Source organism: Chelon labrosus (genome assembly GCF_963514085.1).
Source record: "Chelon labrosus genome assembly, chromosome: 19".
In the NCBI taxonomy this organism is placed as follows: domain Eukaryota; kingdom Metazoa; phylum Chordata; class Actinopteri; order Mugiliformes; family Mugilidae; genus Chelon; species Chelon labrosus.
Window position 1 is genome coordinate 20,027,074 of NC_140352.1, and position 27,134 is coordinate 20,054,207.

The 27,134-nt window shown below is 41.2% G+C and overlaps 2 protein-coding genes across 2 annotated transcripts; both read left to right on the top strand.

Moving 5' to 3' along the window:
* The first annotated feature begins 11,020 nt into the window (after positions 1-11,020).
* Positions 11,021-17,386, top strand: stub1 (STIP1 homology and U-Box containing protein 1). Its single transcript, XM_084568067.1, has 8 exons — positions 11,021-11,167; positions 11,966-12,195; positions 12,367-12,565; positions 12,900-13,065; positions 13,192-13,267; positions 13,399-13,455; positions 14,377-14,493; positions 15,630-17,386. Exons 2-8 carry the CDS (start codon positions 12,082-12,084, stop codon positions 15,753-15,755), a joined length of 855 nt encoding a protein of 284 aa, XP_084424193.1. The 5' UTR covers positions 11,021-11,167; positions 11,966-12,081; the 3' UTR covers positions 15,756-17,386.
* Positions 15,880-22,620, top strand: LOC311504300 (C-reactive protein-like; the record flags this gene model as incomplete). The annotated part of the gene is made up of 2 exons (XM_084567319.1): positions 15,880-15,937; positions 22,010-22,620. The coding sequence occupies 2 exons, from the start codon at positions 15,880-15,882 to the stop codon at positions 22,618-22,620; spliced, it is 669 nt and encodes a 222-aa protein (XP_084423445.1).
* Between the last annotated feature and the right edge of the window lie 4,514 nt (positions 22,621-27,134).

Consider the following 27,134-nt stretch of genomic DNA (forward strand, 5'->3'; position numbering starts at 1 on the left):
TCTCAGTGTAAATAGATAATGATAGTGTCAATGAACTGAGACCGACTTTAAACAGGCGAAGTGTCAACAGTGCAGCCAGCCTTGATGTCCTTTGCGTTGATTCTCACATTCCTCAGTGTTCAAATGAACACAAGGGAATAGTTTAGCTCCAGGGTAAACAGGCCAGACTCTTTTTAAAGGGGTCCTTCGCACAACGCTGTCAGTTAACTCAGAGGATTGTACTTTTGATGGTCAGAACTTGATTGCAAGCAGCACGCAGGGATGACAAAACCGAATGAAAGAGCACTGCAGTCGCCGCAGAATGCACAGGAAGTTTCCTGCGGCACATGAGGTTTGAGGGTAAATTTAGACTACAAAGCATTTGCAGACAGCGCCACAGCTTTTGATTATATCCAGATTAAAGCAAGCATGTATCAGTATCCTATGAATGCTACCCTCCCTCATTAGATCATGGCAGTGTGTGGGTGAGCTCGTCGTCATTGTCTGACACTGATTAGCAAAATAAGGTTTGCGAATGGTTGGGTTTGTCTGTTTTTGGAGGGAAACCCACTCAGTTATTGCCCTTTAGAAGGCAACATCTCCAGCTCCTTTCACTTCACATTTATGGCTCTCATTAGCTGCAATTAAGGAAGAATCTCCAAGTTCCACTATTCGTAATTCCGATGAGTGCATTGTTATCAGCAGCCCAGCGGTGCTATAGTAAAGCCTCGGGGTGGGTGGGTTTGATAGGCAGTGTTGTTGGAGCCCAACTGGGGGTCAGACAGGGGTTCACCGCTGTCTGTCTTGTTTGCGGCTCCCCTGCCCCCCAGACTTCATCTAATTGGCTGAATCAATTTGGAGGGAAACTTAACAAGAAGCAGGATCCCTCCAAAATTCACAATAGGTATACTGTTTTACATATGTCCACAGGAAAGACAGATGTTGCGGCTCTCGACCACATCCACATTTGAATACCCTTATTTGGATACAATGGAGGAATATACAATGGATTTTGGCGGTCAAGGGAGATGCATAATTTTAGCAGCCATGAAGAGTTCTTGAAGTGGTTGCTAAAGATCAGTCACACTTTTGAAGTTGTATATCTTGTAAATGAAGTAAACATTAAGATTGAATTACACATTCATCTAATGATAGAAGTGGCACTCTCAGTAGAAAACAAGACCATGTCCTGACGTAACCTGAAGTAACATCAGCACCAAAAGTTGAGGAAATCTCTACTAAGAAGCATACACCTTTTTCTAGAAACTTCACACAGTAAGTTAAACTTTAAAAAAATAGATATTTAAAGAATAATTTGACATTTTGGGCAATATAGATTCAAAGTGTAAGTAACTACCAAAGAACCGCTTCACCTGGGTTCCTCCAACAATCCAAGCCCACTATCAGCATGGGGAAGTTGGTGGTAGGAACTGTTTATGGAGGTTCACGTTCATCTAGGTCATAGAAAATCAAATGCAAAGCTAAAACCAAGGACATTAGACTCTTGAATATGTTCCACACTGGTCCAAGTTGCTTTTTAGCTCTCCAGTAAGAACTCAGACAGGTCCGCTGTCTGAGTTCAGCTGCCTTTGTTTTAGTTAAGTTCTGTTGGTAGGAACCAAAGTCACGGATTTAGGGATCTCTGTGTCATATGTCAGACAACCAAAACAGAGATTACTTCAACTTGGTCCCTGCCCAATTGGCTAAAGGTTTTCTCCTGTCATCACCACAACTCTCTGAATTTCAGTAACATTTCATGGTCTCTTGTCACATCACATTACTACTAGTCTAGTGTGTGTATGCCCCTGTGGATGGAAAAGTTGAAAAGGTTATTAGGGTGATTGCTGGTTCTGCAGAGATGGGACTCATGCCCTGTTCTAAACTAAGCTAACTGGCTGTTGACATCTTTGCCTTGTCTTAATCCTCAGCCTAAAAGCAATTGAACGCATTGACCAATATTCTGAACTATTCTTTTAGCAGGAACAAAATACATACGGATTTAAAAAGGATACTGACACAACATTTTTCATTGCGACACTGATATAATTTCATGTAATACTGGGATTCTAAGAAGTCTAAAAATCGCTTGTCACACTTTTAAGCAACCACATGGCCGCATTGCATTTTAGACGGCCATAAAGGTACTTTTCTAAAATGCTACAAACTTATTCACCAGTCAGTTTCTACTCTTGCTGACTGACTGCACACGAGCACCTCCCTTTCCTTCTCCTTCTCCCCCTCCTCCCCTACACTGCATCCGTCTCTGAATTGAGTTTGGTCAGCCCAGGTCATCCTTGGCTGTGCAGAATATAATTAGACTGCCGACACACACATGCGCAGACACCCACACACACAGACTTTAAACTTTAAACCCCCCCTTATACAATGGCCTCGCTCAGACAATAGACACATGCCAATACTATGACCCCCTCGGCTACCTTTCCATGCATAAAAAAAACTCCCTGTTCATCCTTAAGCACTCCGCCCTCCCTGCATGCTCCCTCAGCAGAATAATGACACTGATAAGATTACATTTTTACCTATCGCGTTTCACATCATATCAAAGAAATAATAAGGAGCTTAACAGGTGCTGAATCTCAGCTGTTCCTGTGGAGATTGGAAATCTTGCCGCTGGTCAGAATCACACTCAGCGTCGCCTCAGTGTATTAAGTTCCAAGTGACAAAGTTGATAATGTATTATGGTTTCAAAGCTTGAGGCTGTGAAGTTTGTAACCATAGATGAGGCTGATATTTATTTTTTAACACTGAAAATAAAAATCTGGGATGTATTTAACTCAGGTGCATGAAACATCAGAGAATAAGAGGAAAAAATAACAGTATTAAGGCATGAGCTAGCTGGAATTTCTACAGGAATAATATGAAGTGGTTCAGTGATCATTCTTCTATTCTTATAAGTACTTGGAGAATCCTCAAATTTCACCTTGCAGATCACAATTAAATTCTCTAAAAAAACGGACACAGTGGGACCAGATCTGCATCCAGAGCTTCTTTTATCTCCCGCCGTCTTTCATCAACTACATTCAGACTCCTTGATGACCTGCAGCTCGCCCCTGACTCCCTTCTGATCTGTTTTTGTTTTGTTTTTTCAAATGCCATTGCGCACGTCCTGCCCTCCCCTCCCCTTTTCTCCCTCAGCACCTGCAATTTAGTGTCCTCCAGCCCATCAGCGAACCTGCTTTTTTAAAAATCTATACATCTGTTGCAAATGGGGGAGCCTTTGTTAGTGGGGAAAACCCTTGAGGGGACCGCCAAAAAACGTTACTGTCTCTCTCCCTGGCTCCAGTAAGAAAAACCCGACCCCCACTTCTCTTTCACACACACCTCTTACTTCAGGGGTATCGTATCACCGTTCCCTCGGGGTATAGCGGTCTGCAAAGCTGGACGTTCTCATGATAACAGGTGTATTTGAATGTATACAACAGGTGGGATGAATGCCTGAAGACAAGTAGGCAACAATTTTTTGGCTTTAACATTTTTGTTTTTGCAGTTTTATGTCACACGTCACATTTTAGATGAGGGATGGGGTTATTAATCTGTTCCTGTTTTTCTACTTGGAGGATATTATGAATTCAAGGCATAGCAGAGACGATAAATATTTATCTCAGCTCCAAGTGGTTATTTGGCTCCATTTTCTTCATCTGACCCAAGACTGGTGAACACTAGAAGCTGATAGAGGGGGAGCGAAGGGAACAGACAAAACCGACTCTGTCCTCTGACTGAATGACTCTTCAATGGAGGTGCTTTCTTTCTGCAGCGAACTGTGCAATGCAGACAAGCGAGACAGCGAAGCAGAGATGGAAAAGAGGAAAAGAGGAAAAGGGAACCTGCGGAATAATTAGAGCACGGAGTATAGTCCTGAATCACTGGATACATTCATGCATGCATCACATGTGCATGAGCGCATGCACTCACTAAGAGTTTGCTATGCCGCGCACACACATTAAATGTTGCATTCATGCACAGTCCCAACTCAAGGATTTTGGGCCTATCTGCACATGTATGCAGGCTAATCAGGGCCTCTTCACAGATAGAAAGCGAAGGGTCACTCAGGGTGAGATGTTTGTGATGGAAATTTGGACGGCAGGCGTAGGAAAACAAAGCTAGAGACAAGACGCCCCAGAGACGACATACTTTACACATGAGATAACCCACATTGAGGAGTTACAAAAAAAATGTTTTTTAAATAGAATCACAAGGCTTTTTCATTCAAGCTGCTGATAAAGAGCTTCACTGCAGACGTTTTCACAAAATTGTATAGAATAATAGCACGGAATAGTTGCACTTTAAAACAGCTTTTGTGCATATTAATTGTGAGTGCTGATGTGGATAAGAATTTTATCATTGTAAATATCTTGGACATCTTCATTATGGTGTGGCCTTCACCACTGAGTGCATGACTTTTTAAAAATCTCCTTTCTCTAAACATTCCCTCACATAGTGAATGTGTGAAAGACATACTAACTATTTCACTGAGTGCATGATCTTTGGTGTACGCGACATTATTCCTTCACCAAGACATGTAGCTTTTGCACGGCATGTAGTGCATAGATTTGGGGCATCCAATGGAACCACCGCGCCTCACTGAGAAATCTCACAAAGATGGGATTTAATGGCCCTTCGATTGAGCGATTCTGAAAAGCTAACCTCTGACCCCCAGCCCTGACCCCTCCCATCCTCCAGGGTCCAGTGCTTGTCATTGGTCATTTGTCAAACTCCTTGCACTGATCTGATTACCGTCCAATTTGGGATCTGCCGACTACACACTTCTAGGATCAAGAAAAGCGGCTTTTCAGCAACTTTACATGACAACAAATAGCTGGATTGTTGCGGGAGGCGTAAAGAGATGAGTATTTGTTCTATTCAGAGAAAGACGGACAAAACCTTGGGTAGACGGAAACCTTGGTATTTACTAATGGCTACACATTTGTCATCACAGTTCAAGAAAAGAAAGAGGATAGGTAAAAAAAAAATGTACATACTAAGCAAATGACTCAGCAACAGAATAATCCAAACTAAACATGTCCCACACTGATCCTATCCAAACTCAATGATTAACAGCATCCAGACACTAAAATATTCTGTATTCATCATTCAAGTATGCCAGTATTTATATTAGTCCGAACAGCACAGTTAATTTCATGCTCAACCGGTCCTGAAATGACTCCCCTGTGTTTTCTTAGTCTTTTTTATTAAGTTTCTGAAACAAACTTACTACACGCTGCCATCAACATAATCCACAACTGAACAAAAACCAAAGAAAAACAAGATGTGAGGATCAAGTGGTGCAAATACTGATGATTGTGTCTGTAATCTCATCTCGCACACAAATATTTAGTTCCCTGTGACATGTATGAAGGTTAAATAACGGCCAACTTTTTTCCAAAAGTTCTGGGATAGCTAAATTATTATCCCCTACTAAGTGCACTGGTCTTCATTTAGTGAATTATAGGCTTGGCTTTGATGCCTGCCATGTGTCATTTGATGTTGACTCTGATATTCAGTTCTATGGTGTTTGAGGTTGACAAATAACTCTAACAAGGTCCCCCATTTGGTGCTGTCGTGCAATATTTTGTAAAGCTTAATTTTTGTATCTTGTCAGCACACTGTACCTGTGGTAGGTACGTTAACCCACTTGTAGGCCAGTCTGTGTTTCTCGCAAGCCTGAGTTGGCTTTTGTTTCAAGTAGCGGGCAAAACCCTTAGGCTATGTTCTCATGTCCACCTTTATTTTCACCCTATGCGATCCACCCACAAGTGGCAAAATAATGTTGTTACATATCTTGGTGATGCAGATACAACTTGAAATGTTAGCTCGTAAGTTACTCTAGCTAAAAAGCTAATGGCTAACATGCTAGCTAACATGTCAGTCAAGCTTCTCTCTGTAGGTTTACTCTCCATCAACATTTAGTTCTCAGGTTTGGATATCAGTTCATTAAATAAATAATTTTCTTTACTGAATGAAAAAAAAAAAAACTCTCGAAGCTAACTAGCTTGAAACTTTGTTGTCAGTTGGTGCTGACAGTTGGGTTAGGGACACTGGAACTTGATGAAACAACATGAGTGAATTTAATTTCAGTTAAAATAAAGTGGGAAAAGACCTCTTTGAGTTAGCTGGTTTGCTAATTGTCATTTTTCTATTTGATTCACCCTGTCTCGATCATACATCTCCACTATCAAGGTGGTTGTCAGTTGTCAAGTGGTTGAATTTGCACGTCAAGTTTCACCACTCATCCTGCTTTGCATGCAACTTTGAGATAAATAAGAGAATTGTTTTTGTAATCAGTTTGAATTTCCTCTTATAGAAATTCTTCTGCAAATGACTGGAAGCCAGATATATGAAACCACACATATATTGCCCTGAAGGACTGTGTGAGATTGCATACCTACACAGGCAAAACCCCCAAAACAAACCTCTGTCTGGCCAGCGCGCGCACGCACGCACACACACACACACACACACACACACACACACACACACACACACACACACACACACTGCACATAATTAGCCCATAGCTCATTATGTCTGCTTTGGCTCCTTTGGATTGTGTTGGGAGGGGGTTGGGACAGGGTGGAGTTTTGCGACCCTGGAGAGCATGTCCTGAGGGGGGAGCAGCACAGTGGGGAAGGGGGACGGTGGAGGCGGGGTGTGCATCAAGATACAAGGAGGGAAAGTCACTTCTTGGTGACCCGGTTGGTTGTCCGATCTCCTGTGAAGATCCCCATTGATTTTCAGAGTGAAAAACCCACTGATTAGTCATCATGAGTAAACTGCTCAAGCTTTAACAGAACAACTGCTTTTGAATTGATAATGTGATGAGATACAACTAAAACAAAGCTCATTATAATTATAAAAAAAAGGCCCAGTCTTTGGCAGCCTGCACTTAATAACAGTAAGTAAACAAATATCGTTTCCATCTGGAGGTAGCTGTCCGTTGCATCAGTGTTTAGCCTTATTTATTTTATACTTAGAAGTGCCACGGTGAAGGAGGGAAAGTTGAATTTCCCTCCACATCCTTGAAGTAGTCAGACACAGGAGGTTTGATTTCCCTCCAAAAACTCTATTGTGACACTTCTCCACTGCCACTTAAAACGGCAGCTGCCTCCATCCACAGCCATCACCCGTCAATCCGTGGCTGTGTGGGTGTTTTGGGAAGCGGGGGTGTTTCAGTCAGTCAGCTGTTAACCCCCCAGAGAGTAAAGGATTTTTGGACTAACACTGCAAGTTTCAAAAACAAACTCTTTGATTTTAGTTTACTTAAGCTTTTTTTTAGGCGCTGAATCAACAGGTGCTGGCAAAGACACTGGAGACGTTTGAAAAGTAAAATCCATCTTTAATAAAGTTATTAGTTGATGCTAATCATGACATTTCATCAAATATTGTTAGGGCAGGGTTTTGTTTATTTGCATTTTAAAAATCCACGTTTTTACGTTGCAGTTAATGAACATTAGAGATCTAACTCCTCTTAACACTTTGCTGGCTGCCTGCATGTGTGTGTGGGTGGGTGGGTGTGTGTGTGTGTTGCTTGCAAAGCCGGAATAAAAGTGATGGATTCATCCCTAGGAGGTAAACGGAGTTGTTCCACCCCCTCCCTTTGTCAGGAAGTTTAATCAGGGCTGCAGAGGTGTGTAGATGGCCTTTGACCCCTTGTGTATCTCTGGCCTTTCTCTTACTTGCCTTTAGGGTAACATCAGGATATCCCTCATTTAACTCTAACCTAAGGAGTCAGCCTTAGTAGCAAGCGTTTCAGAGTTAAAACATGCACGTAAATGTACATTTACTCCTCCACTCTGCCTTTTTAATTCTTTTAACAGCAGCCAAACAAACAGGTGTAAATGTGGCAAGGCAGGTTCTTGATTTTTGTCAGTGAATCCACATTTTATAGGCCAAAAAGCAGCTTTAAACACATGGACTTTAACATTTAGGTTGAAGCAAAGTTTTCTCAGAGAAGAGTAAATGAAAGGACTCATGGAGTGGATGTAAAGACAGAAATTGTGATTGGCAGCAGGTCTTGTGTGAGCTCTGTGTTTTCTGTGGCGTCACGGTAAGACAGTTAATGACAAAGTGTGTTGGTAGACATATACGTTTGTACAGTGAATGAACTGAAAAGTTTATAAAAGAAAAAAAAATTACTAACACCTAGTGACATATATTCTTCTTCTTCATACTGTTAAGACAGTGGAACATTCTTCCACTGTTTTTTTACATGTTGCATTCAGACCCACTTAAACAAACTGCTATGAGACTTTCCCTCTCTCAAAATGAGCAAACCCACCAAACAAAAGGCCACCATTGTGGATAAATACTGCTTTTGTTCTACCCATTTGAACCTGAGGTTTCCCTCAACGCTAAAGGAGAGTGTGTTCGCCCCTTTTCTCTTTTCAGGCTCTTTGGCGCTAAATAGCCAAGAACACTGCCAAATAGGAAAACGACTACACAGGCAGAAAGAAAGACCAGACTCAATCAGGAAGTGGCAGCTTTTCAGCTGTGCCAGAGGAGCCGGGCAACTTCCTGGTCTCGTTGCCAAGGTGACTGGAAGCTCAGCCAGCTGGTGCAGTGGGCAGCCGTTGGGTTCGATGGGGGGGTGGCAGAGGATGACGGTTGGGATGCTGGACAGAAGGAGTGGATGAAGAGCTACAGTAATGAATGAGGGGTCTGCAGTTTAAATGAAAGCAATGGGTACTTTAAATGGAGTGTGTGTTTCTAGTCTCACATCTCTCAGCTTTTGATATGGAGGCATTACTCATAACCATGAGAGATACAGATGGATGAACTTCATGTACACTCACATGCAAGTTCATTAGGTCCACTAGTAAAAACAAATGCATTCTAATATAACAGTCCTGCACTAAATCACCCTTCATGGCTGTTACAATAAGTGGTAAAAGGTGGAAATGCAACTGTATGATAATTTTGGAGGATGTAGTTTATGGTGCTGTTAAACTGGATTGAATTAAACACTAAAGTGTTTCCATTACTGAGACTTACCCACTGACTAAAATCAAAATAACAGGAACATGTCGGTACAACACAATACAATTCAATAATACTACAATCCAGGGACTCCAAAATAACACCACAACTGAATCAAGAGCTCTCTGTTCCATTTTATGTTCCCAACTCCCCCTTCCCCTTTCGCTCCTTGACGCAAACCTGATTGTTTCCACTACAATAAAAGTTTTGGGCCAGATTAGGAGGAACATTGGAGTACAGGGACCCTCTGTTCTGAGCCCAGCATTCAAAAATCATACTTTTAAACCTTCAAACATTTTGTTAAAAACGAGTTTCCTCACTTCCTGAATCGCCCTCCTGAAACTTAGACACCCTCTCATCACTAGGCCCTAATCAAAGTAAATGCATCTCCATGTTATATAACTGTTTGTGGAAAGACCAGCAATGACATACTGCCTTAAACGTAGCACGACACGGCTTAATCCAACGCAAAATTCGGCATAAAAATAATTACACAAACACTACTGTCCAGAGTCTATGCCTTTGTTTACGACACTTGTAACATATGTAAACAGTTCCCAGCATATCACACACATGTTTTGGTCTTGCCCTAAGTTGTCAACTTTTTGTGAAAGCATTTTTGACACCCTGGGCAAAGCTTATGGTCAAATAATTTCCCCTAATCCATTATCGTTCATTTTTGGTGTCCCTCCACTGTCAAAACTTCAGCAACATTATAGTTTGGAAAATATATATATATATATTATTGGCTCATGGCCTTCATCAGCTTCAACTTAGTTTTATCCTGACACTAATTTCTCCAATAACAAAATACACATTTCCCATCACACAATCAGAATTAAGATACAAACGCAGCTCCACGCCTTTAATAAAGCCTGCCTTCACTAAGATTACAATGTTTTGTTGAAACTGTTTAGAGGGGTTTATTGAATTTCATGGCTGTTTTGTAAGCTGTGGAGGTATTTCTAATATTGTGTCCATCCCCATTTAAATCAATGAGTGAAGACTTTTGTGTTCTTGTGACCCACAGATTAGTTGGGTAGGTGGGTGTTCTGGGGGATCAGGGGACCAGACTGGCGGAGATAGGTAAACACAGCTGGGGACACACAGCGCTGGTGGGTCTGAAGCTCAATGTCCCCCTTCACACATTTATCTGTGTGTTTGCTCAGTGGATATACTCTAATCTTCGCACATTGATCTCTATGTGGAGGCCCGGCAGGCTGGGATGAAAGTGACCCTGTCCACAATCACAGCCTTGCTAATTCCACCACTGCTAAACTTGAATGTTTTCACAGAATAAAGCTCTATAAAGGTCATCTATAGATCACTCTGTGGGTGGGATGTTAGACAATATACAATATAGATCCCGAATTCTCAATCATAATCTAGACCCCTCCCTGAAGATCCCTCCAACAACTGAACACTGTGATGAAATGTTTGAATTAAGTGGCAAAATGAAGTTGTCTGTAATATTTGCTATATGAAAAATATGTCACTACTTTTGATAGCCTTAGTTATCAATTACAGGTTAAGTGGGCTACATTAATTAATGTAACTCCCAATATTCAGTGTTGTCTCTAATGCATAAAATTTTTTCAACATTCCTTAAAAAACGTTAACCAGTTCTATTAGCATTTTCTCCAGTGACTAATTGCGTTGGTGTCAAAATTTAAGTTTGGACAAATTTTATTATGGAGCACCACCTGCTGGCTACTTTGTGTTGTGGTTTCCCTGCGGTCAGTGAGAATGAAAGGTGAACGGGATGTACCATAACCTCTAAAGGTCTGAGGTAGTATATAAAGAACAGTTTTTGTAAATACTTTGAGTTTTCAAGTTGTGTATGAGTCATACATCATAAAATCTAACCATTTAATTTTGTTAATTTTTTAACTAATATAATAGAAGTCAACTGTACTGTATTGTATTTTTTTTAATTTATTATTGTTTTTGCTGACTCCGTGTATAGTTCCTGGGACACACACAGTATTCCAGCAAACAGCGCAGTTTTCTATTTGTTTCTTCGAAATTGCCGACTTAACAGCGTCTTCTCGGCTTCCGTCGACGTAAAGCGCTTGACGTCAGCATAACAACAACCTGTCATGACAGCTCGTATGAGAAAGAAAATAATCGATTAAAATTTGATATCAAATTATATCAGATCTGTTTCGGCTGGATGTACGATTCCTAATCAAAGGTAGGAACTGGAAACGATCTTTATTTGAAACAGCCTCTGACTTTAGTGGAAATAGCGAAAATGGGCGACAGTGGGCTGTGTAGAAAACAAGCTAACACTTAGCATTAGCTAATTTCTGTTTTTTGAGGTTGCCCAGCGGGTTTGTGCTAAATGTTTATAAAAGCCACAACGACTAGTCAGACACATAAGACTTATACGCGTAACATGGCAATTAGCCATTGATTGTGTGTGAAATAGTGTGAGTACATGTAATACTGCCTAGTGAGCAGCATTGTTATTTTCTTAGCCAAACCGGCGTAAACCAACAACGTAGCTTATAATGCTAGCTTAACCAAGATAGCATAGCACAAATTTCTTGTCTGCTTTTGACTAAAGTTAGCAACATTGTCACTGTGTGTCTATGCCTGAGGCTACAGGAGCTTTATCTCAAATGCGCAAAATGTTAATAATGAATTCTTAATGTTTCTTGTTTATAGCCTCCAACCTCCAGGGGTGTAATGTTACAGTTTTAAGCTCTAACGGGATTGCACAGTGCTCTCTGATGGCTGATAGCTAGCCGTGCTACTCATTTGTTCTCCACTGGTGTCCGTCATATGAATAGTTAATTCGCCGGCAGTCCAGCCACCTCGTTGTATTTTTCAGCCGTGTGCACAGTCAGCGAATTAAACGAATGCCTTTTGGGTGGCATCAAGCACTGCACCTAATTTCGCCCAAGAAGACGCGCATTGCAGGTGTATTGCAGTGAAGGCACGTCGTGAATGTTGACTTAACTTTAAACGCACTGTGTCTCTGATCTAGTGAGTGCGATCCAGGGTGGACGGGGCATTCTTAAACCTGTCATTTAGCCAGCCGAAGAGACGGGGAACAGGATAGGGAAGCAGGGCGAGGCGGGCCCCGCGGAGCCGGTGGAGAAGATGGCCGGCAGCCCGGAGAAGAGTTCCACCGCACAGGAGCTGAAGGAGCAGGGAAACCGACTGTTCCTCTGCCGCAAGTACCAGGAAGCTGCTACGTGTTACAGTAAAGCTATTGTGAGTAACTGTGTAACATAAATGCTGACAGTGCTGGGCTCTTTACTGAAACTGAATCAACACATAGTAGTGTCTGATCTTGTTAAATGGACGCGCTTTCCCTCTGGATGCAATTGTGATTACAGATAATACCAATGCCTACTGTGATTTATCCTTTGTCCTGTCTCACAGAACCGTAATCCATCTGTGGCAGTATACTATACCAACAGGGCTCTCTGCCATGTGAAGCTGCAGCAGCACGACAAGGCTCTGGCAGATTGTAAGCACGCACTAGAGCTGGACAGTCAGTCTGTGAAGGCCCACTTCTTCTTAGGCCAGTGTCACCTGGAGCTGGAGAACTACGACGAGGCTATTGGCAACCTGCAGAAAGGTCAGAACTAATATTTAAATGATAGGGAAAATGTTGCAACATTTGGTTTGCATTTTGCTGATGTCTTACACACAAGCTTACTCAGTTATTTCCTCTTTCATATTGAATATCATGCTTTTACTTCTTTTTAAACACTTCTTATTTTCTGTACCTGGTGTCAGTATAAGTTCAAAGTGCTGACCCTGGGATCAGCTGCAACTTCTTAAAATCTGTGATATTTATAATAATCAAAATGATGACACCTTTTATATAAGCTGTTCAACTCCAAGGCGGTATGTGGGCGCAGCATATGTTCGCAGTGTAGTGTCGCTATAGTGATGTTTTTGTTTTACAGCTTATAACCTGGCAAAAGAACAGAGGCTGAATTTTGGAGATGACATCCCCAGCGCTTTGCGCATTGCCAAGAAAAAACGTTGGAACAGCATCGAAGAGAAGCGCATCAACCAGGAGAACGAGTTACACGCCTATCTGACCAAACTCATACTGGCTGAGAAGGAAAGGTGAGGATTATTTGTAAGATAATCATTGACTGATGAACACTGCAAATCGCTCAAATGAGTCTGGTGTGTAGGTCTCATTTTATTTTAAATGGAGGGATCATTTATATTAACTTTCTATTTTTGCAGAGAACTAGAAGAATACAAAGAAAAGCAGGATGACAATCAAAATGGAGGCGATGCCGCCAAGATTGCATCAAAACATGTACGTTTTTACGCTCATTCATTTATTAAACCTTTTATGTACAATTGTTGAAGTGATATGGTTTAAAATGCCATTAAACATTCTTTAATATGTCCGAATATTTTGGTAACATGAAAATGTGACCTGCTCAGGACAAGTATCTGGTGGACATGGATGAGCTCTTCTCTGAGGTGGATGAGAAAAGAAAAGTGAGTATGAAAGCGAATTATTACTGCTGGTTGTGTAGCACTGTAAGTGAGATAACACACACACAAACACACATAAACACATAAGGTAAAAGGGCGGAAAACATCCCGGTTACAGGTCACAAATCCAAGACGGACACAGACAGATGACATTCACCCACACACCAACCTCAGACAGTCGTCTGTAATGGTTGGCATAGCAACAGCAGCAACAGCAGCTGCATTTCTCCTTTGCTGTATATTCAACCTACTTGCTTATCACTAATGCGTGTGACTGCATCCGATAAAAACGCACTTATGAAGACACTTGAAGACAAACATCTACTTTTTATATTCGGCCCAAGCTGTTCCTATGGTAACTGCTGTGTGTTTATCGAGGCTCTTGCTATACATAGTTGTTGACTGGGCTGAGGTAATTGTCATGTAATTGTCAGCTGAAACGACACCGCACTGTTTGCCAGCGGGGTGTTTCGTTTCTTTAGGCGTCACAAGGTGTTCAGTTTAGAGATGACTGAAAAAAGTTAAAACAAAAATAGGTCTGACCTTGATTAAAATAGTTTGATGACATTTTTATACTTAACTATAATACTTTGTACTGTATACTATTGAACTATATTATGTTGTACTGACAAATGTTTCTATCAGTTTGACATCCCCATTGTAGTCAGTGGGCTAAATAACAGAAACACTCTGTCTTAACAGCACCACAAACTACATCCTCCTAAATGATGATACAGTTGAATCAAAACATTTCTGATGCTGTCAAAATAAACTGAACAGTCATGTAGAGGATTTAGTGCAGGACTGTTACATCAGAATGTGTTCATTTTCTCTGGTGTACCTAATGCCTTGGTAAGTCAGAGTATATTGTAGTATGTGATTTAACTTTTTCCGTGTCTGCTTATTATTTTTTTGTCCCAGCAGAAGCGGGAGATTCCAGATTACCTTTGTGGGAAGATCAGTTTTGAGCTGATGAGGGAGCCCTGCATCACACCAAGTGGAATCACCTATGATCGCAAGGACATTGAAGAGCACCTGCAGGTACAATTATTGTTGGTTGCAGACTGAAGTTTGCAATTTTTTTTGTGCTTATGACATCTGATTTTGTAATTAGTTAGTCTGTAGCTTGTGAAACCCAGTCACAAGAACACACAATACTCAAAAAATCATTACTTTTAAACAACCGCTTTAAGAAGCTCACATCAAAGAACAAAGAAGTTTGGTTTCTTGCAGGTTCATTCAGGCTGTCTTGATCATGGTTCATGAAACTTCTAGTAAGGGAACAAATAAGAACTATAAAGACTTGAGTCTTATGAGTAAGCATTTCTAGTAGCCTGTTACCCAAAGCTACAGTACAGTACATAACTTCTGTCTCCCACTTGTCGACTAGTGCGTATGTAGTATGCGTATAATTTGCCTTTGATGGGTCACAGAACATTAGACTAGAACTGTCCAGTGCTTAATAAGAGCTAAGCTAACCCGGCTTGGACCCAAGAGAGCCCTTTCACTTTGCACCAGTTTATGGAGGAGCAACACTAGAAATCTCCCCAAGATAGATTGGCATTTGGCGATTGCTCCCATCTTTAGCACTGGCAAACCAGTCATTCCTGCTTAATGTAAAACGCATCATTACCAGTGTGGGAATGTTGGCAAAGAGACCAGATTTACTTGGACACACAGAGAGGTTTTCTGGCTCTGATTAGCTAACACAGCATAGTCTGACTTCTGTTGGCAAGGGATTCAATGTAGCATTCATTTAAATGTAAAAGCTTAAATACAGTATGTGAGTTTAGGTCATATACTGTATATTCAGACAGATGTTTTTAAACTAACTGTAACTATATTACAGCACAAATATTTAAATTGCAATATTAAGTAGTCAGCTCCAAACAAAGATAACCTCTTTATAGCCATTATTTTATATATTATATATTCTTTTAATACTTAAAACTTAAAAACTTGGTTTAAAAGCCATGCTTATCTTCCATCTTGTGGAAAGTAAACCTAAATAAAAGAAACAGTAAGTATATATGCTACTACAAAGTCAGTTCAAAGAATATTCTGTCAGTATATTCCAGATGTGATTTTCATATGCTTTTTATTATATTATGTATTATATTATGTATATTAATGAACTACAGATGCTAATGCTAGCATTTTACCTGCTCCCTGTGCAGCGGGTAGGTCATTTTGACCCAGTCACCAGGAGTCCTCTGACCCAAGATCAGCTGATCCCGAACCTGGCCATGAAGGAAGTGATCGATGCCTTTATCCAGGAGAATGGCTGGGTGGAGGACTACTGAAGAGGCGTCTCCCATTTGTCCTTCATACCCCCCAATACTCAGCCCAAAGCCTGGACAACGCAGGACTATAGAGAACAGATCACCCCTTGCCTGGATATGTACTTTACACAGGAAAAGCCACACTATGGACTACCAGATGGGAGCCGTGTATCTCCGCCTGCCTCTTCCCCACATCTTTTGCTGTAAAACTTCCCGAGGCTCCGTGTTCATGGCCTGCTGCTCCCTTTAAAACCTTCTCATTCTGCAGTTACTTCTGCTTTTCATCTCTGTCATGCTGTTTCTGCTCTTTTTAGCCTTTCTGTACTCAGATAGGGGCCACATTCTCAGGTCTCTCCTGCACCCTCCTTACTATAACCCTGTCTCTCTTTCTCTGAGTGCCACAATCCTCGGAAGGCGTCAGCATTGCACTCCAGTGTTTCACCTACTCCACCAATTTAAAAAAAAAAATCTACATTTTTGGTGGCTGAATTGAACAAAACATTGGCCTTTCATTTGGTGTTTACTCCAGTATTTTGTAATAATTTTTTTTCATTAAACAGCAGAGCATTTGATCACTTCTCAGTGTACATTTATCGAAGTGGTAACTAAAATGCCAAAAATCCTGTTCTGAACAAGGGTTGTTTGTATGCAAGTTTTACATGATGATAACTGAAAAGGGATTCAAGTCCCTTTTCTATTCATACTTACCCACACACGTCACCATACTGTAAGATTTTTAGTAGATAATTTTCTTCAAATATCAATCACACCCCGTTACAGACAATTGAGATAAGTTGAATGTATGCATTATATATTCTTTAGGTTTAGAAACGACTTTGAGTAATTCAAGATGCTTTTTTTAAAAAAAAAAAAAAGGAAAAGCAGGACAATGTAAGGTTCTCATGAAAAAGCCTTGAACTGGAAAATGAGAAAAAAAAAAAGGTTTTCACATTGCTGGAAATGAATTAAAAATCTTTGTGTGTTCGAAAGTTGAGAGATATAAGATGTTGTTGTTGCTGAAACCTGCTTTGAAGAATGGTCTGCGCTGTCTGTGTCGTTCCTAGAAACAAAAATGTGCTCTGACGTTGTGTTTGACCTCGTGCTGTTTGCCTGGAATGACTTTGGACGCTCACGTCAAGCATGAATCTTCCTCTCCTTTACACAAAGCAAGGAGACGTTTGTCATTATTTTTGACCTTTTCAAGTTTATGCACCATCTCCTCACAATATGGACGAAAAAAATGTGTAACTAACTTTAGGTTGCATCCTGTTAGAGGGATTTGAGGTTAACTAAGATCACTGCCCCAACTTCTGCTATAGAAATGCTGGAAGAGTTAAGACCATCTTATCTAATCCATACCTCAGTCCAAGTTTGTTTGCGTGCTGGTTCTCTGGCATTAGTCTGTCTGGTCACCGTTTTTTCAGCTGAATGTGTCTGTGGTGAATTAGTTGGTGGTCGGTGTCGGGGTGCGGCCAGGCAGTGTACATAATTTGCTGGTGTATCTCAGATTTTATTTCTTGACAAAATAGGGTTCTTTTGTTTTGTTCTTGAGAAATCCTAGAGCTTGAGGAACTGTATTAAATGTAGATATGTTGATAACATAAACGCCTGATTCCGTTTTCATTATGTCCCCATTAAACCGTGAACTTTGAGGTTGTTGTGGTTGTTTCTGACACAAGATGATAATTAAAGACGTACCAAGTGTGAATGCAACTCTGCTGCTTATTAGAAATACCTTTAGAGAAATTAAATGGTTTCCAACATGCAAATAAATCTTTGCAGTACAAATCGATGAACTCGGCCCTGCAGTAAATGCTTTTGTTTACAATTTAAGGCGTACGACTGCACGGTATATTTGAGACTAGCAGACTTAAAATACAAAAATGTCCAATTACTGTTTCGACTCAACAATGGTGTAGGTCTTCTTGTATCCACTGTTTTTTAAATTTGGTATTTTTTAGTCTTCCTGTATCATTTTCTCATATTTTCAGCTCAAACAGCAACTGTCTATCTCTTGGAATTAGTTTTTCCAGTTGTAATTCAGTTGTGTTCAAAATAATAGCAGTCCCGCATCACTAGCCAGATAAATCACTGTTTTTGTTAGAATTTCAACTTCTACACTGCAAGTAAGTCTCTAGAAGGTTTAGTAAAGGTATAGAAAACCAACAGACACAATAGGCATGACATGCATGCTGCTGATTCTGTGAAACTGAATCATTTACTGAAAGGGGCGTGTTCAAAAAAATAGGAGTGCCGAGTTCAATTAGTGAGGTCATTGATTATGTGAAAAAAATAGGTGTTAAACAGGTGGCCCCATATTTAAGGATCAAGGCAACTGACGCTGCATATGCTGGCTGTGCACTTGTCCTTGGAAAAACAGTAAAATGGGTCGTTCAAGACACTGTTCAGAAGAAGAGCGTTCTTTGATTAAGAAATTAATAAAAGAGGGGAAAACCTATAAAGAAGTGCAGAAAATGATAGTCTGTTCAGCTAAAATGATATCAAACGCTTTAAAATGGCAGCCAAAACCAGAAAGGCGAGGAAGAAAAAGAAAAACGACTATTCGAATGGATCGCAGAATAACCAAAATGGCAAAAAGGCTCAGCCAATGATCAGCTCCAGGAGGATCAAAGAAGATTTAAGATTGAGTACTGTAACAAGCCAAGCTACCAGCAAGAAGTCCCCGCAAAGTCCCATTGTTAAAAAAAAAATACATGTGCTGAAGCGGTTACAGTTTGCCAAAGAACACACTGACTGGCCTAAAAAGGCATAAAAAATGGCGTAATATTTTGTGGACTGATGAGAGTAAGATTGTTATTTTTGGGTCTAAGGGCCACAGACAGTTTGTCAGACGTCCTGCAAACACTGAATTCAAGCCACAGTACACAGTGAAGACGGTGAAGCATGGTGGTGCAAGCATTATGATATGGGGATGTTTCTCGTACTGTGGTGTTGGTCCTATTTATCGCATAACAGGGATCATGGATCAGTTTGAGTATCAGAATACTGGAAGAAGTCATGTTGCCGTATGCTGAAGAGGAAATGCCCTTGAAATGGGTGTTTCAACAAGACGATGACCCCAAACACACCAGCAAGCGAGCAAAATCATGGTTCCAGATAAACAGAATTCAAGTAATGGAGTGGCCGGCACAATCCCCGGACCTTAATCCCATAGAAAACTTGTGTGCTGACATAAAAAATGCTGTTCATGAGGCAAAACCAAGAAATGCAGAGGAATTGTGGAACGTAGTACAATTGTCCTGGGCTGCAATACCTGTTGACCGGTGCCAGAAGTTGGTCGACTCCATGTACCACAGATGTGAAGCAGTTATCAGAAACCGTGGTTATGCAACTAAATATTAGTTTATGATTCTCAGGAAAGTTGAATCTTCAAGCATCTCTTAGTTTATACAGTACATTTTTGAGTTTGTAAAGAAAGATGTCAACACTGCTATTTTTTTGAACATTATATTTCTTGACTTTCTGTAAAATATTATCAAATTCTATTACTTTTTCCAATTTCTTGCTTTGAAATAGAATGTGCAGTGTCCCCAATGCATTTGTGTTCATTAAAATACAATTTATTTGAAGAATTTTGAGGTTTACTCACCTTTTTAAACACACTGCTATTATTATGAACATAACTGTATGAGCCATGCTGATGTACTCACTAATATTAATTTATACTGACTTAAATGCATAGGTCAACTGACATTATTACTTTTACTGCTTTCTTCACCAGTGAGTAAGTTATTTATGTATTATGTTTATGTATAATTCTATACTCTCCACATATCCTGGTAACAGCTGACATGTCAAAATGTCATATTTGAATATTTGGGGGGTATTTGAAGGCCTTTAATGCTGTTGTTGTTTGCCCTCAGTTTTGTCTGCAGCAGGTAAAATTCACTCTCCATTGAGATCAGGTGACTGACTCATCCATTGCAGATGATTCTACATCTTAAAAAACACCTGTTTTGTGCCCATGGTACGTTTTGAATCTGTTAATGTCCAATCAACTTTACTTGACTTAAATGAATATGAGCACACTGTACACCGACCAGCCACAACAAGTAAACAACACTGACCATCTTGTGACAATTCAATGTTCTGCTGGGAAACTTTTGGACCTGTCATTCATGTGGATGTTACTTAGACATGTAGCACCCACCTAGACCAGACCATGACACTCCTTGATGGCAGCAGCCATCCCCAGCAGGATGCAGCCTGACACACACACACAAAAAAAAACGCTTTAGGAACAACTTAAAAAAAAAACATGAAGAACAGCACAAGGTGTTGACCTGGCCTCGAAATTCACTAGATCCCAAACTGATCAAGTATCTGGGGGTTGATCACAGAGGCCCCTCCCCCCAACCCATAAGACCCAAAGACTCCCACTAACAACTTTCTGTTGCCAGACACCACAGGACACCCTCAGAAGGCCCATGTCCATTCTCTGATGAGTCACAACTGTTTTGGAGGCACAAGGGAGATCTACACAATATTAGGAAGGTGATCATAATCTTATGCCTGATCGGTGTATATCCAAATACACTTCATCCTGCTTCTTCTGTCACATCATTAATTAAATCTAGTGAACTGTGAATACCCTCAAATTAAAGCTGAGTGTCTGCGCTTTAAGGCCATATTCAATATATAACTATAACTTAAATATATATTTGTATGTCTAAAATAACAAAAATATATGGACCAAACTGCACCACATTAAAAGTAGATGAGCGAATTAGGTCTTTGTCAATGTGGGTAAACTAACCCTTCTACACATCTGTATTAACTATGAACAAATACAAAGATGCACAACCATTAAAAGTTACTTGCGCTATAAGTTGCTCTATCATGATATGGACCCACAGATGGAGTGATGTGAGTGTCTCGGTCACACGGACAGTGTCACTCAGCCCTCGTACACCGGGCCTATTGTCAGAGCATCCATTGAAGAGCTGACGTCACTGGCCTGTGCTAGGAGGGAAGAGGACTGGGCACGAGAGTCATTGGTGAGTGGACGGAGTTAGCAACGCGTAGGATTAACAAAACAACATTAAAAAATGGTAAGAAAAGTTCTTTCGTTCTGTAACCTTTCATATCATTCAGTCTCTGTTGTGTCCAGTAAGATTTTACTTTGTTGTCAAATGCTGATCGTGGATGTCCTGTGTGTGTCTGCAGAGTGTCAACACTGCGAGGTTTGCTGTGGTGCTGCTCGGTGTTGTGTTGCCTTCGACTCTCTCCTCAGCTACACAACGTATGGATTTGAAAACTTAACTTCATGACTTTATCTTAACCTTTTCCACAAAGGCACACAGACAAAATGATTCATTCCCAAAGAGTCCAGTAAATGCTTTTGTTGAAGTCTCTCCTGTAATTTTAACCTACTCCTTGGGTGAAAAAGCTTCCAGCTCCCCAATATTCATTGGCTTCTGTGCTGCCATTACTTTCTTTAAATCCCAGCAAAGATTTTATTTAAATTCACATATTAAGATTCCTACTTGAGGATACTACAGGAATGACTTCTGAACTAAGCTTTTGGATGAGTTGGTGGAAACTCTGCTTAAAATCACCTGGTATTTCAAAGGATCCAAGAAACCAGTTGTATCAAGTTTAAATCCTCCTGCAGCAGCAAAACAGCACGCAAAATAACAGAGCCCCCTCCGTGACTGATTGTTGTCATACAGGCCTTCCAACACCAGACATATTGCTGATCGATTGGTTTGAACACATCCTGTTTAGTCTCATCTTTCCACAAACAGATTCCCAGATCTCTGCAGGCGTCTCATTTTTCCCCCTGCACATCCACGTTCAATCGATACTTTTGCATCTGCCTTCATAAGTGCAATGTCAGCGCATTGCTGCCATCTGCTGTTTAGTTCCCAGTCCTAGTGTTATATTACATCCACAACTGAGACAAATTAGGCATAGGTGCCAAGTGTAAAAAAATTACTGTTGATGCCTTCTATGTAATTTTCTTTTACTTTCTCCTCCTTCATCTTCTTCTTCTCCTTCCCCATCTTCTTCTCGTACTCCTCCTCTTCCTCTTTCTCCTCCTCTTTCTTCTCTTCCTTTCCCTTCATCTCCCCCTCCTTGTCTTCAAATTCATACCGTGGGGCCAGATTGGACCCTCTGATGGGCCGATTTTGGCCCACAGCCCGCATATTTGACAGCCCTGTGCTAGATAATCAGGAAACCTTCAGTCTGTAAACCTTTATATTTTCAGACGGTCTGACTCACACACTGATTTGTTTTCTTATTAACTTTAGTGGGTCTGCCTGACAAAGTCCTGATCTTCCCTTATGAGACGGACTTCAGCTTCGTGGCCCTGATCCCTCAGAAGGAGATGGGGCTGAAGGCCTTCACTCTCTGCATGCGTGTGGCCACCGAGCTGCCAGAGGAGAGGCAGATCATCCTGTTCGCCTACCGCACAGCTGACTACGACGAGCTCAACGTGTGGCGCGAAAAGGACGGACGCGTCTCCTTCTACATGAGCGGTGACGGCACCTTCTTCCACCTGCCTCCCATCACCACCTTCCGCACCAGCCTCTGCCTCACCTGGGAGTCTCGCACCGGCCTCGCCGCGTTCTGGGTGGAGGGGAAGCGCAGCACCTATCAGGTGTACAAACCCGGGCACATCATCCGTCCAAAAGGCACCGTCCTCCTGGGACAGGACCCGGACAAGCACCTGGGGGGGCTGGAGGCCGTGCAGAGCTTTGTAGGGGAGGTGACTGATCTGAATATGTGGGACTTTGTGCTCTCCAGGAGCATGATCCAGGCCTGGCACTACGGACACAAGGTCCCCAAGGGAAACATCTTCGACTGGGCCACCATCGAGTACGAGCTGAATGGGAATGTGATGGTGGTGGACGATGACTGACTCGATGTGAAGTCTAATGCAGAGAGGGATCAGGCTTTAGAGGTCGGCGTCGGACTGATATGTGTTCTTGTCTTTCTTAGATTCAGTGCTGTTCATCCATGAAATCCACCGCTCTCTGTAATGTTGCATGACTTTAAAATCAGTGTCTAATTTCATAGCAGTCTTATTTGTATGTCAAATCTCTTCTCTTGATTGTTGAAAGAACATTCAGACTAATATGGAGCATGGAAGTTGATGTGCCTGATGTATCCATAGGGTGGCACTCTGCACTAGGTCTACTTGTCTCAAATTAAGCACGATCATACTGTATGTGCATGCACTAATGGGATTTGGCACCAATAACCCATTACGTTTCCACAATCTAAATCAATTTAAAATTTAAACTTCAGTTTTTTTTGGCACAGGATGAACATAAAAAAATAAAAAATAAAGATGTTATTATGTATATTAATAATAAACCAAAAGTTTTTAGCAGCAAAAACTGATTTAAATAAATTATCACCTAACTAAACTTCTCAAAATTAAACACACTGTAACAAAAAACTGTCAGCATTTGGGGGGGGGGGGGGGGGGGGACTTAATGGCTTTAACTCCACTGAGAGACAAACAGCAAGTTATCACGTTTAAAATCCATCGCCATAATGTCGCCTCCGGTTAGTGAACTCACTCATGAATTTTCCATGTTTCAGCTGATGTAAGAGCTCTTTTGGGTCTGAAATAAAGTCTTGCCGTGTGCGTAACTAATAATGTTTGTAATTAAAAGAGAATATTTAGTCTTTGAACTCTCACAGCTACTTTTTTTCCTAATTGTTTCATGCATTTTAGAGAAATGTCGGATTTTAACAAATGTGACCAGAAGTAAAGGTTTGGGACTTTTTGTGTGGGAATCAACAGTATTTTCATCATTTCAGAAAGATGTGGAAGGAAGATTACATATCTGCAGGAATTAAATATATAAAGAAGCTTCCTTTCCATGTGGAAATCACCACAAACGTCTCCATTAATCATTGTTTTCTTTTGAAAACATACAAAATTTTTATTTACCAGTACTGGAGTGGCGTGACTTCTCTAATAATACTGTATACATGTTTCCTAATTTTTCTCAAGTGTTCCTCAATAAGCCATTTTAAATGGGAACTACTGTTTTTTACAACCTGGACCTTATTTCTGGCATAAAATACGATTGTTTACTCACCCATATAACTTCTGTGTCATTTGTAGTCAGTCGGGAGATATTTAGATCAGCGTATATCCATATAGTGGGAGTGACTGGGGCACCGAAATGCAGCCTCTAAATAACGCATTATCTGCCGCGAAACTCGTTCGTTTCACCAATATTTTGTTATGATACAGTAATGCTATACCCCGTTGAGTCCCGAGTTACCTGTTATCATCATCCGGGGTCTGTAGGTCAATCTACATTGTCTTCTGACCTGGATGATGTTATCTCTGAGCGGCTGCGTTTCGGTGCCCCAGTCACTCCCACTATATGGATATACGCGGATCTAAATATCTCCCGACTGACTGCAAATTACACAAAAGTTATATGGGTGAGTAAACGATTGTATTTTAGGCCAGAAATAAGGCCCAGGTTGTCAAAGACAGTAGTTCCCCTTTGAGAAACAAACACAAGACACATGTGTCACACATTACTAGCAGATATCAAGTCATATGGAGCTGCTTCGCTAACAAAGACCCCTCAGAATAAGTTCAAGGTCAGATCTTCTCCATCCAAGTGTAACACAGTAACCCTAAGTTCCACTGTCTCTGTTCATCTCCATGGCTCTGTGCGCCTATCTCTCCACGCCTGCACCACCACCACTACCACCACCACCACCGCCACCGCCGTGACCTCCTTCTTGCAGAGACCAGGGAGAAGTTTCCAGCGCGCAGCCCGTCCAGGCTTCCTCCAGGGTGGGAAAGTGCTGCTGTGTGTTTATTCTGACCGAATCACCCGTCGGCTCTCTCGCAGCAGCTAAATAAGGAGAAGGCAGGGCCAATGAGTTCTGACTGCGGGTCAGCAGCCAAATGTTCCACCTTCTTGGATGTTGCAATGCATCAATCGCGGTGCCCACTCACTGTGTGGTAACACCTTTGTGGACCATCTGCCCAAGCCTGGCTTCTCAGCCCTCTGGTACACACACATGCACACTCACACAGCTCGTTATTTCCTTCTTTTTGCATCTCTGCCCAAGAGGAGAACTAAATCTTCATACATTCTTATGCAAAAGAAAAAATCTATAAATGTTTAACTTCATGATAGTTTCACTAGAACATTTCTATAGCTTGTAAAATTATATTTCTCTTTAATTAGTTATGAGATTTAACTTTTTTTTTTAAATAGATAACATTTGGGACATTGCAGTCTTGTTTCTGCACCAAAGCAGGACTTTACTTAATACTTAATATGAGGGTAAAATCAGTGGCCTCCTCACAGAATGGATAATTATCCCCCGTGTCCCTGTGTTGCATGCATTATCCAACTGAGCAAACAGTTGCAGGGCTCCTTGTCCTGCTCGCGGACAGCACTGCCAGCGCGGGCCCATGAGATCTGCATATTGGCCCATGGTGGTGTAAGCTGTCTGAGGCAAGGCGGTGCCACTGACTGTATGTCCATGCGTGTGGAGCTGGTGAAAATGTTTTCCACGCGAGAGGAGATAGACGGCAAGAGGGAGCCCCGCGTGAGCCGGCGAGGGGGAGACAGAAGGAGGGCCGTTCTGGATTCCTTCGAGCAACTCCAAATAGATTTCCAGGCAAAACATATTTGCATACGCAAGACAGTGCTACGAGCTATCCGAGTGAGCCGTGGCATGTGTGCATTGAACAGATGGGTAATTTTTTTAGAGCTTTCTTGCAGAAATTTCAGCCCATTAAATCGAGATCTTGGGCATTATTCAATCTGCTTTTATTCATAAGGCTCACAAAGAATTAGCAGGATAAAGAGAAGAAGTTGCTCTTGTAAAGCAGATTTAGTACATGATGATTATAGTGGCAGAATCAAAATTAAAATTAAAAACACTGCAGAAGATCTGTTATATTTAAAACGTCAGCTTGTAAATTCATGCACTTACAAAACCACCTGAACACACAGCAGAGGAAAACACTTCTGCAAACTCTGTTCCCACAGTTTCTGCTTTTAGACTGCACAAAAGCAGAAATTCATTCTCAAAGATTAAACTGCTAAAGGGGCTGCATTTCCTTACTTATCGTGTGCAGTCTTGAATCTAATATTTCACATTTAGTTCATTAGTTTTTTCTTTACTTGTACAAAATCATGTGGCAATAAAATCTATTATATCTTGATTCATCTTGACCCTAAAGCTGGATGGGTTGAGTAAAAATATGACCTGAATGTGAGGTTATTCTTTCACTCTACTGCACTCTCTCTCTCTTTCTTAGAGGTTGTAATCTTCCACTATGGTCGCTCGTCCTCCCCCTCTGGGCTGTATGAAAAATTCACCAGGCCTTCCCATTAGAGTCAGTCCGAATCAGGGCGCAGGCGTTACAATGGCCACTCACATGGCACTTTTATCACTCGACATTTAGCAACGCAAATGTTATGTTTAGAAAACACAAAATCACGGCAGAGGCCGCGTTTTGGCCGAGCCGAACGCGCGCTGTATGCACTGCACAATCAGGTGCACACGCTGCCGTCAGCAGCACTGAACTGTTAGAAAAGCAGATGGAGTGTACGCTTCTCAGTGCAGGGTTTTCACACTGATGGTGCGAGATCTGACCTTTTCTGGGTGTGAGTTTGAGAGCGGTTGGCTGTGTCCGGTGTGACACCTCCAGGCAGGACGCGGTGCTCTCTACCTCTGAGCACGCTGCCTGTCCTGTGTCTGAGATACTGAATGTTGTGGGTGTACAGGGGATGGACAGAATAGGAGGAACACAAGACAATAGCCCTGGACTAAAATGGACGATGAAATGTTCATGATGATTCAACTTTTTTAAAGGCCTTAACCTGTGCTATTGCTGCATTGCAGGTAGTGATAAAACAATTACACAAATTCATTAGGTGCATTACGTCTAATTTGGAAATATAATTTTTGAAATGCACTGCATGCAAAATGATCTGAAGGAGCAAGTCTGGCAACTTCTAATCTTTACATAAAAGCGAAAGGAATGAAGGGAGCCATCAAATGCAGCAAAATTAGAGCTTTCACGCTAATCTAATATAACCTAACAAAATCTAACATAAATGCAGTTCACTGGCGCTTGAGTTTTTAAAAAAACACATTTTTTAACCATGATTTATTCTTGGTATTATCACTGGCTCATTTTGGAAGCCTTTTCCTACAGATTTCTGTGGTCTTACCTCAAAGTCTTGTGTTTGAAAAAGGTGTTTCTGAGCCAGCGAGAGTCCAGCTTGAAAGACTCCAAGGAAGTGCATTATGGGAAATATAGAATCCAAGACCTGACGAAATTTACTCACACTAGGCACTAAAAATCTGACTCTTCTTGTTCATTTTGACTCCTGTTTTGAATTTAGGACTGAAATGCTGTATAAATTC